General features: G+C 48.7%; 1 protein-coding gene across 1 annotated transcript; it reads right to left on the reverse strand.

The window, feature by feature from the left end:
• Positions 1-3,222: 3,222 nt before the first annotated feature.
• Positions 3,223-11,675, reverse strand: LOC105493163 (cellular retinoic acid binding protein 1). The gene is made up of 4 exons (XM_071099436.1): positions 11,520-11,675; positions 10,794-10,972; positions 8,134-8,247; positions 3,223-3,521 (listed from the first exon to the last, which is right to left on the reverse strand). The coding sequence occupies exons 1-4, from the start codon at positions 11,587-11,589 to the stop codon at positions 3,471-3,473; spliced, it is 414 nt and encodes a 137-aa protein (XP_070955537.1). The 5' UTR covers positions 11,590-11,675; the 3' UTR covers positions 3,223-3,470.
• Between the last annotated feature and the right edge of the window lie 1,203 nt (positions 11,676-12,878).

The raw sequence follows: 12,878 nt of genomic DNA on the forward strand, positions 1-12,878 counted from the left end.
TGACATAATGATTTTAGGGTTCATCCATGTTGTAGCAGAGTACATTTCTTTTTGCTGGGACTGATTGTGGTTGGGTTTCTAGCACTTGCAAACTAAAAGTGTGGTCAGGATTTGACACTAGATCTGACAGGCACCAAAGCCCTTGTTCTTTCTGTTTTACCTGGTGAGGCCAAATCATGGAGGGCTTTGAATGCCAGGCCAAAGGGTTTGACTTCCCTGCTATAGACTGTAGGGACTGCTGAGCAGGGGAGTGACAAGCTTACAGCAGTGTTTTGGTGAGAGTATCCTGATGACAGTGTAGCTTTCATCCTATGTGTGTGTATATTTACATTTCATATGCAATGTGTATACACACAAATGTTTTAGGGCTGATGATTATAGCAGCAAATCTCAAACTGGGTTCCACGGAACACTGCAGTCTCATTGGTGGTGTTCCATGAGGGAATGAGAAATACTGTGCCTTTTATCTGGAAAATGCAGAAAGAACAAGATTCAAGAGAACCAGGATGCAGCCAGTGTTCTGAGTCTAAGTGAACTACTGGCACTTGCTGTCACTTCATCTAGTCATCCAAATATCCCCACCCATGCCTGCTGGCTGTCAGGCAGGATGAGAGTTACAGCTGATAGCCTCCTTTACTCTGCTCTGTTCCTCAACCGTTGTGAAAGCGGATCTGAAGAAAACTTGTGAGGGAAAGAAAGGCCTTCATCCTCTCTTCAATCGGACCAGGTCTTTTATACAGAACCATCATGGTACGGCAGGGCAGTGCTTTTATGGAGCAAATCTAGATATGGAGAAGACACTGAAGCAGTGGGAACTGGGAAAGGGTGTAGATCAAGATGTCTGAGGCCTCACCCAGTCCATCCACAGTGGCAATGAGTACCCAATACCTACAGACAGAGTCCAGATATCCCAGCTTCATCCATCCGGCATGACTACTTGCCTTGCCCTGTGTGGCCAGCTCAGTCTCCACACTTCCTCTCTCTCTCTTTTTTTTTTTTTTTTTTGAGATGGAGTTTCGCTCTCGTTTCCCAGGCTGGAGTGCAAGGTGTGATCTTGGCTCACTGAAACCTCCACCTCCTGGGTTCAAGAGATTCTCCTGCCTCAGCCTCCTGAGTAGCTGGAATTACAGGCACCCACCACCACATCCTGTTAATTTTTGTATTTTCAGTAGAGGCGGGATTTCGCTATGTTGGCCAGGCTGGTCTCAAACTCCTGACCTCAGGTGACCCACCCACCTTGGCCTCCCAAAGTGCTGGGATTATAGGTGTGAGCCACCATGCCCGGTCATGTCCCCACAGTTTCTAATTGAAATAGAAGTTAAATTAGCACATTCACACTCAGGTGGGCCCTCCAGTTGCATTTCTCTCCACTGCTGGAGCCCCAACAAGGAAGCTCAGGATGTGAGATGTGTTCTATTCTATAAGAGATTTCTCCCCGGTGAGTTCCACATGTAGGTAGGTAGAGTCTGAGTGGAGGGTTGAGGTCCTCCATAAGCAAATGTGGGTTCATGTAGGTTTTCATCCTGTGTGTGCTTTCATCCTTCCAGCCTAGGGTTCTGGGCTAGGGGTGGGGGGTGAAACCTCAGATAAACTGTGTCCCCATTTACACTCAGGTGATAGCACCTGGGCCTTGGGTGTCTCCCCTGCCAGAGTTTGAGCTTGTTGAGGGTCTCCTGGCTTCACTCATGCCCATACACTGTTGGATGGCCCACTCTGACCCAGCTTTGCTGAGAACCCATGTGCTTAGTACTGGGAACAGGCCCCCCAAAATCTGGCCATAAACTGGCCCCAAGACTGGCCATAAACAAGATCTCTGCAGCACTGTAACATGTTTATAATGGCCCTAACACCCAAGCTGGAAGGTTGTGGGTTTACAGGAATGAGGGCAAGGAACACTTGGCCTGAACAGGGTGGAAAATTGCTTAAAGGCATTCTTAAGCCACAAACAATAGCATGAGCGATCTGTGCCTTAAGGACACGCTCCTGCTGCAGTTAACTAGCCCAACCTATTCCTTTAATTCGGCCCATCCCTTCATTTCCCATAAGGGATACTTTTAGTTAATTTAATATCTATAGAAACAATGCTAATGACTGGCTTGCTGTTAATAAATATGTGGGTAAATCTCTGTTTGGGGCTCTCAGCTCTGAAGGCTGTGAGACCCCTGATTTTCCACTTCACACCTCTATATTTCTGTGTGTGTTTGTCTTTAATTCCTCTAGCGCTGCTGGGTTAGGGTCTCCCCAACTGAGCTGGTCTCGGCACTTAGGATGACAAGGACAGAAGCCAGGCAGGCAAGGCAAATGAAGCAGGGGCAAGGATGGGGTCTAAAGGGAAGCAGAGAATATTAGTTCCATTTAAAAAGGGGGAAGCTGTTTGGCCAATTGTTACCCTGTGGGAATGTAGGTCTGCGGATGCCAGATTTTCCCAATTTTTCATTTAAGGAAATAGAGATTCAGATTATGTGAAATGTACTGATTTTCAAATTTAAAAGTCAGCAGCTATGTGGGTTGTTGTCTATGTGCATGTTCAGATCCATTCTCCCCCTGGCCATGTCCTGGGAGGGTGACCCTTGTGAACAGCACCCTCTTCCCTGCCCTCTCCATTCCTACTGAATTTGGCCAATGGACAGAATAGATAGAGATTGAAAGATAGGAGATAGAGATTGAAAGGTGGGAGATTAGAATATTTATCCCCCTTGCTCCAAGCCAAGTCTCCCATGACTTGGGACTCCATGACTCCATAAACACTGGGGCCATGGTTTTGGCAGTGGCCTTTCTCCTAGGTGATAGCTCTCATGGTCTGGTGACCCCTCTTTCCCTTCTGTCTTCAGGCCTGGGGGTGAATCCCTCCACTGCTTGTCTTTGGGTGCCTCCCCATCCTTTGCTGGCTCTATTCATCCTGCCAGTATAAACAGTCTCTTCATTATGAGCTCTTCCCTGTTAACTCTTTTAAATGTGCCCTTTCCTGCTGGGAACTACTGATACCAAGTAATTCAATTGAACAGCCACATTGGGAGGTGCAATCACACCTGGATCTGCAGTCTGGATCCAGCCAATCTGTGGGAGCCCAGCTTACAACCACTGATATATGCTCAAAGCCCCACACCGAGGCCAGCAGGCCAAAGCTGAGAGTACCACACAGACCAACACAGCGCCAAGGACAGTAGGTACACAGTAACTCCCATGTTGAAACTGAAGAGGCAAACCAAAAAAGGGAAAAGGTTGAGACACATCCAACCAGTTTAATGACTTCGAAACCATGCAAATGCCAAACTATGGAGCATTAGGGATACAAGAGGCACCAAGGCCTGGGGGGCGGGGGTGGGGGACACTACAACATTGTCATGGGGAAAATGGGGTCACCTAATATTGGTAGGAGAAAAGGGCGGTCCACCGGCAGCTCAGAACTATGATATATTCCTCAGGGGAGCCTGCATCCCTTCCTGAAAGGAGGAGCAAGCCAGCTGCCTTCACTCTCGGACATAAATTCTGGTACAGACCACGTCATCGGCGCCAAATGTCTGCAGAGAAGAAGAAAAGGAAAACCAATCAGTGCAGATGCCTGCACAAAAATGTTTAAAGCATGTCACTAATAAGGCCACTTACTGCCCTGTTAAAAACTCTTTGTAACAGACATTCAATTTCCTGTGTGTGTGCTCATGCTAAGCATTAAGGGATTTTTTCCCCCTTAAGCGCTATTGGCAGAGAGGGAACCAGGGTATAGAATTATGTTATACACCATTTTCCTTTGCTTCTGGAACCTGTAAAATGCTGACATAAGAAATGCCAGGAGTTTTGGTTTTAAAATTAAACCGAAAGGGAAAGAATGTCACAATGGACATTTCTGAAGTGGCTCTGTCTCTTTTCAAATGACTTCAAGACAGAAAGAAGCTCAAGCAGCTGGGGTCATGGGGCCCAACACTCACCAGCCAGTTCTGTTCCTTGCTTTGGAGAAGGAATAGAACTGCTTTCCAGGAAGCAGTCATCTAACCTGGGAGACAGGCTGAGATGCTGTATGTGTAATACTCGAGTCACCTGCAAGCTAGAAAATTGGTCTCAGCTGCAAAAGCACAGCATTGGCATCCAAACCTAGCTCTGTAGCTCACAGCTGGCTAAGCTTGGGGCAAATGTTTTCCTCTCGTGGCCTGTTTGGGAAAAGGGCAGGCAGGGGCTGGTGTTGAGGAGAGAGGTGGAACTGACAAGATGATCATTGCAAAGGCTCTTCCAGCTAAAATTCTATGGCCTTTTGTTTGTTGAGAGGATACGAATCATTGCACAGATGGAGGAGGATGTTCTTCTGCTGGCCCCTGAAATGATATTGCCCATAAGTAAACTGTCTCAACTTTCCCCCAAAACTAGCAATTACTCACAGGCCTGCTCTCCTGGGCCTCTCACAGGCAGTTAGAACAGGGAAAGCAATATGTATGTTAAAAAAGAAAAGAAAAGAAAAGAAATAGAAATTCCCCAGTCTGTAAACCTGATGTGAGTATGTTTGTTTGCAAATGTACATTTATGTGCCAGAAGGTCCTTATCTTTCGGATTCTCAAAGTGGCCTGAAATTAAAGAGATGTTAAAACCACTGAACGAGGCATTTAGCTATCCTAGGATCTTTATATTCTTACTCTGCCCTCTTAGTTGGTCATGAGATGCTCTCAGAGAACATATGCTAAAACATTATTCAGACACGTGTGCTTCAGGGAAATACTTCTAGTCCTTAGTGACTGAGGAAGCAGATGCCCATCACTAACTTCTTTTCTTTTTGAGACAGCCTCACTGTCGCCCAGGCTGGAGTACAGTGGTGTGATGTTGGCTCACTGCAACCTCTGCCCCCCAGGTTCAAGTGATTCTCCTGCCTCAGCCTCCCAAGTATCTGGGACTACAGGCACACACCAACACGCCCAGCTAATTTTTGGGTATTTTTAGTAGAGATGGGGTTTCACCATGTTGGCCAGGCTGCTCTCAAACTCCTGACTTCAAGTGATCCACCTGCCTCAGCCTCCCAAAGTGCTGGGATTACAGGCGTGAGCCACTGTACCCAGCCACTAGCTTCTTTTCATGCTAGGGATCTCCTGACCAGACTGGCAGGTATACCAACTTCTGGACACCTTTGTCCTAGCTTCTTCTCTATTAGGAAGAAATGCAGGTGATTCTGCACGCTAGGGGGTGTGGGGCATGACTTTCCCACCATAAGTCTACCTTGCAGATGTCTGGATGCCTCAGAACCATGTTCATTTTCCATACTTCTTTGAGTTCTACAGCCACAGACTGTCAAATAGCTGCCAACATTTGGGTATTTAACGCTGTACCCTGGAGAAACTATTCTCGCTAGCTGACAGCTCTCCCAGGCTAACAAATGGCTTCATGACATGAGAAGAAATCGCCGCATTTCCAACCACATTTGAAGTGTCCTTCTCAGCCTGCAAACTATGCTTAGAGGTTCCTGACAGAAACTCTCTGTAGAATATTCCAGAGTGGTTTGTGGGAGTATACTCAGTTTTCAAAGGAAGGCAACTTATAGCCTGGGGGCAATTTACTGTTGGCACTGGGAGAGCATATTTCAACTTAACTAGAATAATTGCCTCTTGTTATATAGAGACTGCATCTCTCTGCGTTTTAGATTTATTAATGATAATAACCCTTGAAACAAAAGCCCACATTTCAGATCCCAAATGCCAAGAGTTAACACTCCCTTTCCCTTTGAGGCTTGTATATATGTTTGCTGTTCCAGCAAAGGATGCAGGGATAGAACTGTAGTTGGGAGGAGGGAGGATATGAAAGTGATGGGGTCCATCTAGCAGAATTTGGCCTGTGACGCCAGCTGCTCGTATACTACAGAGGTTAATAAAATCACTCTTTCTCAGAGCCAACCGATCCTACTGAACCCTCAGCTACATTCTAAAACTCTAAAATCATCTCCCCCTTTGCTGTCTCTGGTACCAGTAAACCATATATGCCTTTTCTCCTAAATTTCCATGTCTCAGCCTCAAATTTCTCCCCCAAACTCAGCAAGTATCCCTTCCCTGGAAACAATATTAACCAGGTTGCAAATTAAGCCAGTCCTTTCTCTGTGAAAGGAGAAAGCATGTTAAATCATCCCAGGGAAGGACAAGAGGAGAAAGAAAGAAAGATCAAGCAGTCTCAGTTCAAGTAATAGACAGCTCAATTTAGGGTCTTCTTGCAGAATAAACATGTAATTTCAAGCCTGAGAGGGACCTCAGGGATCAGACTTCTGCTTAACCCCTCATTGTATAGCATGGAAAGAACTTGGGAAGGGAAGGCCCATGCCCAGGTCACACCGCAATTCCTTTCCTAGTGCCCTTCAGCAAGCAGTCTCCTGTTCACAACATTTCAAGGTGACATTCACTAAGATGGAGCAGAGATTAACAAAATACCTAATGAAGAACAAAGGATATAATTTCCTGATTACCCAAAACAGCTTTCCCCTTTTCTAGTCTGGAAGAAAAGGGTGGTTGCAAAAACCTTAGTTTGTGTTTTTTTTTTTTTTTTTTGAGATAGGGTCTCAGCTCTGTTGCCCAGGCTGGAGTGCAGTGGCACGATCACAGTTCACTGCAGCCTCAAACTCCTGGGCTCAAGTGATCCTCCCACTTCAGCCTCGAGTAGCTGAGACTACAAGCATGTGCCACCACACTCAGCTAATTTTTTTTTTTTTTTTTTTTTTTGTAGAGGCAGCAGTCTCACTATGTTGCCCAGGCTGTTCTCAAACTCCTGGGCTCAGCCTCCCAAAGTGCTGGGATTACAGGTGTGAGCCACCAATCCCCGCCCAGTTCTGAAACACAAAGGGAGAGTGACGGGGGATTGTTCTGTCCTCAGCCTTCCTTTGTTCTCTACCTCAAAAAAGGGGATGAAATGTGTGCTTAAGTTATAGAGGTTTCTAATTTGGCCTCACCAGGTAAGTTTTGTTTGGCTGGGAGCGGGTATTTAAAATGTTTTCGTCTGAATTTTTTTTTTTTTTTTAGAGACAGAGTTTCTGTCACCCAGACTGGATGGAGGGCAGTGGTGCCATTTCAGCTCACTGCAACGTCTGCCTCCTGGGTTCAAGCGATTCTCCTGTCTCAGCGTTCCGAGTAGCTGAGACTACAAGCCCATGCCACCATGCCTGGTTAATTTTTGTATTTTTAGTAGAGATGGGGTTTCACCATGTTGGCCCGACTGGTCTCAAACTCCTGACCTCAAGTGATTTGCCTGCCTCAGCCTCCCAAAGTACTGGGATTACAGGTGTGAGCTACCATGCCCGGCCAATCCGAATACCATTTTTCCTTTTTTTTTGAGACGGAGTTTCGCTCTTGTTGCCAGGCTGGAGTGCAATGGCGCGACCTTGGCTCACTGCAACTCCCGCCTCCTGGGTTCAAGCGAATCTCCTGCCTCAGCTTCCTGAGTAGCTGGGATTACAGGCATATGCCACCACGCCCGGCTAATTTTTTATTTTTAGTAGGGATGGGGTTTCTCCATATTGATCAGGTTGGTCTCGAACTCCCAACCTCAGGTGATCTGCCTGCCTTGGCCCCCCAAAGTGCTGGGATCTGAACACTTTTAAGGAAAAGCCTACCTTTTTTAGTTCTAAAGGGGCTCATCTCTCCACACTGTGTTATATTCAGACACTTCCCAAATTAGCATTCATTGCCTGGCTCCCAAAGGCTATTGGAGTTTGCAAATCACAGGTAAAAATGTTCTCTAAGGCTCTGAGTGCTGATGTGATGAAAATTACTGAAACCTTTCCTAGCCAGCAAAAGGGGAAATGAGAATGAAAAAAAATCCCTTCTGCCATGTGAGCGTGGGGACCTCATAGGGCCCAAGCATTCCAAATCTGATGAGAGGGGAGCTTGGCTTAAAGCATGTCACCGCCACTGGGATGTATTAGTGTGGATAGTGGCAGGCACTCCAGCCTGTCGCTAGCCCCTATTCTGCCCTCTGAGCCACTCCTCTTTCCTGCCAACCATTTAACAATGATTTCCTCTGACCTGAACTGTCATCTCGGGTTTTCTGCTCTAATTTTAATCCAGGGCAAATGGTGCCTTTCTCTGAAAGGCCGAGTGAGGAGGACATATTTGTGGGGTCCATCTCGGGCACCATCTGGGAGAACTTCAGGATTATTTCAGGGTCAAGGGGCCCTACCAGGATAAGCTCATCATTGGCCAGCTCCCGGGTCCAGTAGGTTTTGGGGCCATCCCCTTCAAGAAGAGTTTGCGTGCAGTGGATCTTGTTCTCATTCTCCCAAGTGGCTAAACTCTGCGGGCAGGAAAACCATTAGTGACATTAATTACAGTCTCAGCGGCAGGAGCAGGAGCAACAATGAGCATTGAAAAATAATTGCTGTGCAGAGAATCAACACATGGTCCCTGTCAGCAGGCCACAGATTCTTCTCCACTGAGCCTTAGAAAGTTCAAATTCAGAGTGCTGGTCACAGATTTTATGGGGTATAAATACACTTTGTATAACACACACACACACACACACACACACACACACAATCTCTTACTGAAGCAGCAAGGCCTTAGGCATGCTTTACATCTCTAGGAATAAAATTTAGAGCATGAAATGATTCATTTATATAAAAATTAGCTACTCCTTCAAACAAATTGGATTTTACTTATTTTTATTTATTTATTTATTTTTTGAGATGGAGTCTCACTCTGTTGCCCAGGCTGAACACAGTGGCACAATCTCGGTTCCCTACAACCTACACCTCCCAGGTTCAAGCAATTCTCCTTCCTCAGCCTCCTGAGTAGCTTTTTGATATATTTAGTAAAGATGGGGTTTCACCAGGCTGGTCTCGAACTCCTGACCTTAAGTGGTCATAATTTGGATTTTAAAAGCAAGAACCTTCACATCAGAACCACAAGATTTTTCAACAGTTAAGACACCACGGATTTTGGGATAAGAACGTCCCAAGATTTTGGGATAAGAACGTCCTTTCTTTTTTTTTTTTTTTTTTTTTTTTTTTTTTTTTTTGAGACGGAGTCTTGCTCTGTCGCCCAGGCTGGAGTGCAGTGGCCAGATCTCAGCTCACTGCAAGCTCCGCCTCCTAGGTCTACGCCATTCTCCTGCCTCAGCCTCCCGAGTAGCTGGGACTACAGGCACCCGCACCTCACCCGGCTAGTTTTTTGTATTTTTTGGTAGAGACGGAGTTTCACCGTGTTAGCCAGGCTGGTCTTGATCTCCTGACCTCGTGATCCGCCCGTCTCGGCCTCCCAAAGTGCTGGGATTACAGGCTTGAGCCACCGCGCCCGGCCTTAAGAACGTCCTTTCTGTTCACTCCTCATCAGATGTAGTGCACCCCTATGCTGATAAACCTGGGTGTCTTTGGCTCTGAGGGTTAAAATGCTGCCACTTTCCTGGTTACGTCCCTTTAGAAAAATTTTAAAAAGCAAATCAATCTGAAGGGTCTTCATGCTTTTGGAGGTGGGAGGCAAAAGGGGGGATTTCCTGAAGTTTTCTCCAGTGTCTGCACAAAGCAAAGTGTGGTACAGCTGGGCTGGGGGGTGAGCCAGAGCTGAATGTGCACATAATCAGTTTTTAACTAACACATGGGACACATTCATTAAGCAAGGAGTGGGGGGTGGGGGGGGCGGTGCATAAAGCCACACTCTCCCGGCTGTTGTGTGAACCTTTAATTTTTTTTAAAGCAGAATTACCCTCCCTGGCAGTAGCCACCATTGGATGTCCCCAAACTGAGCCCTGCCTGTTGCCAAGTCTCCTCTCTTAGACTCCCAGCCCTTCACTCTATGCTGTCTTGCTCTTTGTTTCTGCACTGTAGTTTGGGCTTCAGATCCCAACCGCTCCAAGCGTGGAGATCATTTTCAGGCTATGACAATTCTGGGAGCCAAAGATTGCCTCCTAGATCAGCCTGCTTCCGTGGGGCTTTGTTTCTTTGTCCTTCCAAGCCCAGTGCTCAGAGAGTCCCATTCTGAGATCAGACCAGGCACTGCTCAGGAAAGGTGAAAGACACAATTTCCCACTCTCTGGAATGTTATGACTTTTTTCTTTAAAAAAAACAAAAATTGGAGAAAGGGAGGGAGACATTCTGTCACTTTTTAAATAAGTGGTAGCTCCAGTGATTATTTTTCCGTCTGGTTAACCAAATGCAATTTTTGCCCATGCAAAAAAGGAATGTACAACCCCTTGCTTCAGTCCACCGGTTCATCCCTGGGCCCATGTATGGAGAAATAAAAAAACTCTTGCCTTTGAGGACTAAGAGAGGGCAACTAGTCCATTTTCCCAGCCAGAACCTGCCTTGCTTTTGGAAAGCCTCCGCGGTTCCTTTAAGGAACCAGGTGAGGGTGGGTGGGGAGAGGTGTCGGGGCCATCGGGACTGCTGAAACTGGATCCAGAGAGTACCCAGGCGGCCCGGGGACCCGGGCGGGCGCAGGGGATACGGCAGGAAAGGAATGCAAGAGCTGTCGCTTCACCTGCGACAGAGAACCTGGCGTCCCCTGCAACCTCCTCCTCCCGCGCCGCCCGCGCTTGGCGCCTCAAACCGCTGCAAAAGCCACAGCTGGGAAAGCGGCGCAACCCAGAGCCCGCTCTTTAAGCGCGGCAGTTAGCACCCTGGGAGGCGGCTTAGGGATGGGGTTGAGAAGGAATGAAGGTAATACTTTGTCTTGAGCCAGGGGCAACTAGGATGCATAAACCCCCTCTGCAAACAGCCAGTGCACACACCCTGCAAGGAAGGCGCGCCACAGGCTGCAAAGGGAGACATAGGTTCCTCCAGCAGCAGTGGGCCATGGGCGCGGAGTGGGGACCCGGGGACGCCTGTACTGGCTCTGGGGTCTCACCCTGCACTTGCGTCCGTCCACCGTCTCCTCCTCAAAGCCTTCTCCGACCTTGAAGTTGATCTCAGTGGTGCGCACCGTGGTGGATGTCTTGATGTAGAACTGATCCCCGTCCTGGCGGATCTCCACGTGCGGCTTGGACGCAGCCGCCACGGCCACTTTCCTCAGCATGGCGTTCACACCTGCGCAGGGTGCACCACAAGCTCGGGTCACAGGGCCTCGCCGCCGGTCTCGCGACCGGTCGGGCGCTGCTCATACCCTAACTTTAGAAAGGGGCCTTAAAATTGACCCACTCGTTTCCCTGCCCTCGCCCTTGTTTTCGAGATGAGAAACTGAGGTACAGAGAGGGTAAGTGACTTTCCTCGAGTTGCACAGTGAATTCGTGGCAGAGCCTGGTCTCAAATTTGAGTCTCCAAATTTAAGTCCCGGATCCTCCTTGCTCTCCAGTAATCTCTCCTCGCTATGATCTAGCACGCGATAAAGTCCGCACCATCAAGGAGGGCGGCAAACATTCAGCAAACGTTCCCGGAACGCATGGTTCCGGGCTCTCTACCAGCTTCTCCGAGACCTGGTGCGCCTGGGAGACAAGGCGATCTATTGCCCCGGGGACTCCCTCCTGCCTGGGAGCCCCAACTTCCACTCCTGCCCCCCAGGACCGGGGCACTTCCGGGACCAGGGTACCTCCGGGCCGCCTCTACCCGTCGGGGCGCGCCCTCTGCACCAGCTTACCCAGTGCCTTGAGCAGCTCGTCGAAATTCTCGCTGCTGCGCATCTTCCAGGTGCCAGCGAAGTTGGGCATGGTGGCGGTGGTGGCGGCGGCGGCAGGTACGGACAGCGGCGGCGCAGCAGGCACACTCTGAGCGTACGAGGCGGAGACTGGGGCTTTGCGCCCAGCGCTGCGCGCCTTGAGTCACTAGGAGAGCGCCCCCCACCCGGCCCGACTTCTGGCCCCGCCCCTCCAGCCCTGCCCCCTATCCCCGGCGGTCCCTACCCGGTATGAGCTCAACTGCCAGCCCAGTTGTGCCTCAGCCTCCAGAGGTGCGGGCACCCGCTCTCCAACTGGGGTCGCCTCCACCTCCCTCAGGACATTCACATCCCGCTTTAAAAGGGGTGGTGGGAAAGGATTAGCTGAAACAAGATTGGCTTGGAGCGGATAACTGTTAAAGCTGGGCGGTGTGGACTTGGGTTATCATTCTACTCTTCTCTCTACTTTTGAACATGTTTGAATATATCCATAATATAAACTTAAAGTGGCTAGCGGGGCCATCAGGGCATGGGACCCACTCTTTCTTCACCTCTGGTCGTATCTACTGGGTGTGCCCAGACGGTCCCCCTTCCCTCCCAGTCTGGGATCCTATTCTGAAACCCTCTCCCTGCATCCCCAGGCCCCCACAGGACCCATGGGGAGTGAGTGACTGGAAACTCCAACCCCCATCAACACCAGCTTGGGCACTGCTGCGCGAATCCACGAACTGCGGGTCCTCCGCGTTCCGAGTGCAGGAGGGGGCCAGACCTTTGTCAGGGCTCAGGACAAACTGTGGGTCCAGAGGCCTGGACTGAATGAGCTCCAGAATCTGGGCTGGGTGCGGCCTGTTTTGCAAAATCATGAGCCTTTGCACTCTTTCCGCAAGCTGTGAGGGACAAGGGGAGGAAGGCTTTGCCCTTCTCCCTTTGCTCCCAAATAACCTAAACATCACAACCTAAAGTCCCCTTGGTGTTTCCACTAAGGGAGTACAAACACTTCACCATTACCCTTGTAGCTCTTTTCTGTACATTTTCCTTCCAGCCTTTTCTCACTATTTTACCATCTGCACACCTCAGCCAAACTGTACAACTCAGGATTCTAGAATGTGCCATGCATTTTATTATCTCTAAGCTTTTGCCCATGCCATGGCCTCTTCCTTGAATGCCTCTTTCCTCTTCAGGTTAATCAAACCTTGCCCATTCACCAAAGCCCATCTTTATGCTGTCTCTTTTGTGAAATTCAGTTTCCTAATAAACTGTGATTATTTTTCTCTGAATCGACAGGATCCTTGTCTGGTCCTGCTCTTCTTCAGGTCTTAGCTCTGCTATAAACTGAACTCCTGG

Source organism: Macaca nemestrina, chromosome 7 (assembly GCF_043159975.1).
Source record: "Macaca nemestrina isolate mMacNem1 chromosome 7, mMacNem.hap1, whole genome shotgun sequence".
Taxonomy (NCBI): domain Eukaryota; kingdom Metazoa; phylum Chordata; class Mammalia; order Primates; family Cercopithecidae; genus Macaca; species Macaca nemestrina.